The sequence below is a fragment of the Halyomorpha halys genome, unplaced genomic scaffold, assembly GCF_000696795.3.
Source record: "Halyomorpha halys isolate HHAL.00 unplaced genomic scaffold, Hhal_1.1 Scaffold978.1, whole genome shotgun sequence".
NCBI lineage: Eukaryota > Metazoa > Arthropoda > Insecta > Hemiptera > Pentatomidae > Halyomorpha > Halyomorpha halys.
Window position 1 is genome coordinate 138,716 of NW_027105627.1, and position 7,011 is coordinate 145,726.

Consider the following 7,011-nt stretch of genomic DNA (forward strand, 5'->3'; position numbering starts at 1 on the left):
TTACTATTTATTACAATATCTATTTATATTCCTAGGATAGGAAGTCCATTTTTTTACTTTTTTTTTTTCTTATTTTAAGTTAATTTAAGAATTAACATCTCTGAGTACATATAGAATTTACAATAGTGTTCATTTTTAATATTAATTAAAATATTTTAAAAACGTTACAAGAATCCCTTAGACAAAATTAAATATGTTTTAAAAACTAGAAATTAAAGGACGTAATTCTCAGTTGTACTCACTTAAAAGTCTTTCATAAAATGTAAAAATTTTCGTATTTTGATTAAAATTTTTATTTGAAACTATACCTTAATGATGTATTTACATATAGCCAATAGCTGTGAAATCAGAACTATGAAGGATTTTCTAATAAATAACGTGCGATAAAATAACTATCACAGATAATAACTTTTAAATACACAAATACAGATCCAAGCACTTTAAATATAATATAGATTACAGATATGACACTTTGAATTCCGGATTTCTTTTTTTTTTTTGTTTTACTTTTTTATAATTGCATACATGATCTAAAATGTACACACTAAAACACATTTATATTATTTACACTGTAATATACATTTAAGATTTTATAACAGTGCTTTTCATGAATAATTACTAAATACTAAAAGAGTTACTTTAAATACTGAAAAAAAAGAAAGGTTAATCTTTTAGATGCTATAGTATTAAAAGCACAGGGAGGCACATAGACGAAACATCTCAGTCATAAACATTTGTGCAGATGTGATGAAGTCATTTGTGATAAGTCAACCAGCTTAGTCTAATTTATTGCTATAAACAGTTTGCTTAATACAATAAGTATAATAAAGTCATTGGCTACATCTCACTCACGCATACATATATAAAATGAAATTACACCATAAATCTATTACATAGTTGGAAAGAAGTACTAATATCTTGTAAAAGATGATATAATATTTATTTTGGAACCTGTAAAATATTAAAGCCCATATACACTCAATTACAAATAAAAATGAGGAAGGTAAAAAATGAACTTTATATATATAATATTTTTTTAAAAAATTATTCTGAGTGATTAACGTTCTTATTAGATGTTAACGTTAAAATTTGATTTTTTTAAAAATATTTTTCTAATTTTTATTTCTTATTTTATGACTGTTAACAGTTAAATGATGAATACAAATAATTCATCATCAATTGAGAATACATATTTGTATGTTTAAAATAGCTTTTATTCAGTAATTTATTATTTCTGATCGTAAATATTAATTTTTGCTTTTATTATTCAATAAATCCAGTTATCTTTATTTTGAACACACAGCAGTTATTGATTAGTTTTTTCAGTTATACTCACAAGTTTTGATTTTTTTATATCTGTTACTTGAAATAACGGTTATCATAGTTATTTCATTTCAAATAAAGTTAATAAATAGTTGGTGGCCCAATAATTTTGTATTATTATATCGCTCCTTTTCTTGAATTGTAGCACATCTTACAAAAAAAAATTTTCGTTTTTATTTTGAATTAGACGTATTCTAAAGATAGTAACATAGTCTGCGTTGTTTTCTTTACTGAGGTCGTGTTACAGACTATTTTAAAGCTATGAGAGTTGTTACTAATTAATTACAATCTATTGTATAATCTTTAGAATATCTTGAACTTAAAATAATAAAAAAAACTTTTTTTTTTTTAGACGTGTCACAATTCAAGAAAAGCAGCGATATAAGTAATGAAAAATGATTAATTCATAAATTAATTAAAATAACAGATATCTTCGAAAACAAAATTAATCACTGAATATAATATATTTTTGTAATAAAACTCTTTATTATCCATTGATAAATTATTTTAGTTTTATTGATTCGTAAAATCAAGAAAAGGCGCAATATGTATATAACGCTGTGTATAAGTTTCAAGTCAAGTTGAAAAATATATTATTTTTAAACAAATTTGTAATTTCCAAATAAAAAAAAAAAAGAAAATGTTTATGCTGGAATGTCTTGTAGCAGATAGTAAACCTCCTCGTTTTTTTTTTTTGTTTTTTTTTTATTATTATAAGGTTTTCATGCTTTCTAAGATTCTCTTAATTTATTAAAACAATATTCCAAGATTTTTTTTGTTATTGAGTGTATCTATTAACGTAAAGATATGGATTAAAATGGTTAAGAATTAATTTCTAATGTAATTTGAAAATAAAAAATTATATAGATGAGTTTTCTTTATTTTTATTTTGTTTTCTACTCTTAAGTACTTTTTTTTTTGTGCAACGTTTAAACTTTATGCTTTTAAATTTTTCTTTTCTTATTTTTTTTTAAATTGAATTCAGTTCGAATGAGCAATTTATCTCTTAATTCATTAATTAAGTTGAGACTTCATTTTGATATGTTTCGGTTACAATATGTTTTATCTTATCGTATGAATTAGTCCTGTTCTAATACATAAATATTTTTTTTAGATAGAACACGCCCTTATTAAAAATAACTATATCCAGTTTAAAGTTGTGGAGAAGTGCGTGTTTCTGATATGTGAAATTACTGTGATAGGCCTATAGTAATCACATAATTATACCATACAAAATACACATTTGACATACTATCTATAAAATATGTTTTGTCATTTAGACACTAAACCTAGTTTAAACCACAAAATGATATGTATTTGTTCGTCCTTGGTTGAACACCTTACCTCTAAAGCTAAATGCAATTACCAACGATACCATAGTGCTAAAGCCATAAAAATTTCTGTAGGTTATAACACTATAATATCCCGGTCGATATACACGTTAGTTAACACATCTTATATACTTCATACCTAAATCTCTAATATTTTTCAATATGAAAATATATACAACTATAACTTATATAACTTATCCATCATACCGATACATTCGTTAAAATTCAACAATATTTTTAACAGTTGCTTCTAAAGTAATTAACTATAAAATTAATGAAAACTTAAATAAAATTAAACATTGGTAACGATAGTTCTGATAGAAATCACAGAAATGTAACGCTCTAAACAACTTAATTTAACAACGATACGGCTAAAACTAAATATTTTACGAATAATAATTTTTGATGTATACTTATCTAGAAATTAAATAAAAATATCCTTATGATGAAAAAAAATATTCTAAGAAATGTGCTCAACATTTTTCTATTAGTTACCATTTCTACTCATTCATCATAGTTTCATAAACCTTACCTTCATTTAAATATTGTACTATTCTGCCTTACGTTTCGATAAACAATTATGTCATCTGCAAAGTTACATATACAAATTTCAAAATAGAAATTTGTTAAACATTAAAATTTGTTCATTAATTTTAATTGATAAATTTGTATAAATATGAATTCGTTTTTATTAAAAAGTTAGTCCTAAATAGTGAAAAACAGAAAAGTAATTTTTTGTCGAAACGTAGGGTCGAATTTCACATAATTAAATATAATTCAGGTTGGCTAAAAAATTATTATAATAAAACCATTTTCTTATACTCCTCTCTTAATGTAAAATAATCATATGTTTCTTAAATAAAATTAAAACATTTATATAACAAAAGTTTCTCCTATTTGTATGGACTTAATACTAGATAAATTGATGCTATCTTTCGTTGCTCTTATCCATGTAGATATGTTTTTACTATTTTGTAAATAAATATTTTCGAGCAATCTAGATAAAGATGAATCTTAATTCCTCTAGAAGCCAGATCTGAACGGATTCCTATCGTGGTCTGTCGGCTCTGGTCTTCGGAACGGATTCGTATCCGATGGTGCCTGAGGTAGTTGACGGTGTGACTGCTGTGGTTCTGGCCTTCCATAATGTTCCTGCCTCTGTTGATACTCCTGTCTTGGTTGTTGGTAATCCTGCCGTGGTTGTTGGTAATCCTGCCTGGGTTGCTGGTAATCCTGCCTTGGTTGTTGGTAGTCCTGCCTCGGTTGTTGGTAATCCTGCCTGGGTTGTTGATAGTCTTGCCTTGGTTGTTGGTAGTCTTGCTTTGGTTGTTGGTAATCCTGTCTTCCTTGAGTATAGTCCTGCCTCGATTGTTGGTAGTCTTGTCGAGGTTGCTGATAGTCTTGCCTTCCTGGGACAGGTTCTGGTCTTGCAGGAGGTTCTTGTCTGAAACTCGCTTTATCAACGTTAGTCTCTTGTATTCCTCTGTCCACATCTAATTCCAGATGATTCTTTACTTCGTCCATTACAGGCTGTTGGTCTTGCATTGTATACGTTTGATATTTCTTGTCAGGTGGATCGGACATCAGTATGTTTGCTTCATTTTCAAATGGTTTAAAATCGTATATATGCCTTAAGTACATTAAAACTGGAGCATACAAAAGATTAGAGAATGCTATTCCAATATTGAGCCATGTAAATCCAATGGCTTCGACGACTCCTCCAGCTATTATTGGACCAATGGCATATGCTACGGAATATGAGATATCAGCTATTGCATAAATACTACCATAGACTGAAACATAACGTACATCCACTAAGTAACCTAACGTCGGAAGGAGAGCAGTGTCGATAAGGGCAATTCCGAAGCAAATTCCACAGATTGGTATCATCAGGACTTTGTAAGATGAGGAAAATGGTATGATGAAACAGCAAAGACCTTCCAGTGCTAGGCCTCCAGCAGCCATTAACCACTGATAGTTAGGATATTCTTTCGCCATTTTCACAGTCAAAACCACTCCTAATACATGAGGGAAAAATGCAGGCAACCAAATCATTCCAATCTTCCAATTGTCAGTCGTTAAGTGGTCTTCCATCCAGAGAGAAATAGTCGGTTCCAAAAACGCTAGAGCTACGTTTGACATCATCAGGGCACCAGAACACACAGCAATGTAAGGGTCAATAAATAGCCTCCAGATAGGTACAGTATCTTTTTGGGCGTGTGCTTGTCGATTTTCTTTTATCGTCTCTCTGATGGGTTTCATTACGAGAAGTAACATAATGCCGTCAGCTAGAGAAACGAAGGCGAGAATCAGGAAAGGCACCTCCTTACCTGCGAATTGATATAATGCGCCGCCGAAAGGTGGAGCTACAAGACATCCGAAACTGATGAAAGCCAATGCTATTCCTAAAGCTTTAGAACGTTCAGATTCTTCGGTAAAGCGATCAGCGATCATTGCTAAACCAGATGTGTCAGCGAAGGCGGAGCCAACACCTTGTAAGCTTCTTGCAAAGAAAAGGACTCCATAACTACCACCGCAGGCGAATACTGCTGTCGAGAGGAACATGATGCAGAGACCGACCATCATCGGCAGGTCGTAACCGATCCTGTCAATGAGCGCTCCTGAGAAGGGATTGACCATGAGCTGCACGATGGCCTTGGAGGCAAAGAGGACCCCAGTGGCCCTGTCCTGGCCGTGATGGTCCCTCGGGTGAGGCACTCCTTTCATTGTGATGTTCTCCTCTGGCTCTTCTCCCCAGGCGCCTACGTAGCGTAGATAATCCGGGATTATTGGGACGATGACCATGTACAACATGTTGTCCAATAGCAAGGCTATAGATACAATGACTAGAACTAGCTTCCGTTGCGACTTGGGTTCTTGCAGCTTGGCCCAAACAATGTCCTTCAACTCGCCCACTTCGAGGTTGACCACCGGAACAGTCCACCTGCTCACTCGGTTCCATATCGCCTTGAACGGGTTCGGATCCGCCATTTTTAATAACTATTTCTTCAAGATTTACCTACAGTACTTCCACATTTCCTCTTCTGAGTCTGCTTCGCTCCGGCCGTAGCTCACTGCTTGACCCATTCTTTTCCCAGCATGATCACAAACCTTTAAAAGATACAAAAAAACGGAATTAATTTCATTTTAAAGTTCAAGGTTAATTTTATTTTGATTAAATTGAATAATGTTCAATTTCTGAATTAATTGAAATACTTTCAATCCGATTTGTATCCCATCAAAGGTGTGAGATCATTAATAAAAAATTTATTCATGTTCCTTCAGTCAGATCTTTTTGTGCTTCACAAGAAGATTCGACTGGAAGGAAGCTGCAATAGACATAAACATTATTCATTATAATGCAATTTGAGTTATAATTGTCAAAATTATAATTCATGAATATGGTTATAATATAATAAATGATACAACCTGATTATATAATATTTGTTGCAGAATTGATTTAACTTTATATTTTTTGATTTATCACTTTTTTATTACAAAATTTGAAAAATAGGTTTTTATAATAATATTTTCTAGAATATCGATGTGCTAGCTTTGAGAAAAGTACTTTTCAATATTAAAATCGAAACTTGACTTGAATAGTAAACTTTTTTTTTTTTTTTTTACCAAATTGAAATTTTCGTTATAGGACAAAATTGTCGTTTATTTTGTTAAGTTTAGGCGAGTAAAATAAAATACTAAATTGGTATCTATGTTTCATTCCTAAGTAATTGAGATTTAATGTTTAGAGGATAATATTAATTTATTAACAATAATGCTGTAATTTCGTTTCTGTAATTTATAATATCAGTTCTTTTATCGTACGATTCAAGTGTTTGTGAACTTTATAACATTTATTTATTGATTATTTTTGTATAATATATAAAAATATTAAATATAAAATTCATAATATGATATTATGAAGGATTGAGTCGAAAAGAAAGTATTGATTAAATGGTAGTATATTACAGCAGATGAAATAAACAAGACATAAATAAATAAGTAAAAACATAATAATTAAATTTTGTCATAATGATTATAATCACGTTTAGTGGCTAAAAAAAAAGGAAAGTGTAAAAAATTTAATTAAATAATATCTTACAATGGATTAATTATTTTGGTTGTGTTTCTAACAAACCTAATGTAATTTGGTAATATAACTAAAAACTAAAGCATTTTCCTCTGGATGATTCAATTTTTTACACAAGTTATTAGTTATTTAAGGAATAAAAAAATATTTTCTACGTTATAAATGAAGATATAATTTTCCAATTCATTGCAACGTTATTATTAAAATTATCATGACTCGTTAACAAGTATGTGTAAATATGTACAAAAGAATAACATTATTTAATTA

At 29.8% G+C, this 7,011-nt stretch overlaps 1 protein-coding gene across 1 annotated transcript in view; it reads right to left on the bottom strand.

Annotated features, from left to right (window-relative positions):
* Positions 1-484: 484 nt before the first annotated feature.
* The window catches only part of VAChT (Vesicular acetylcholine transporter), a 42,266-nt gene continuing 35,739 nt past the window's right edge, over positions 485-7,011 (bottom strand). The window contains exon 2 of the mRNA XM_014431501.2: positions 485-5,765. Within this exon, the coding sequence (XP_014286987.1) occupies positions 3,678-5,645 (1,968 nt within the window). The 5' untranslated portion in view covers positions 5,646-5,765 and the 3' untranslated portion in view covers positions 485-3,677. The remainder of the gene's footprint in view (positions 5,766-7,011) is intronic.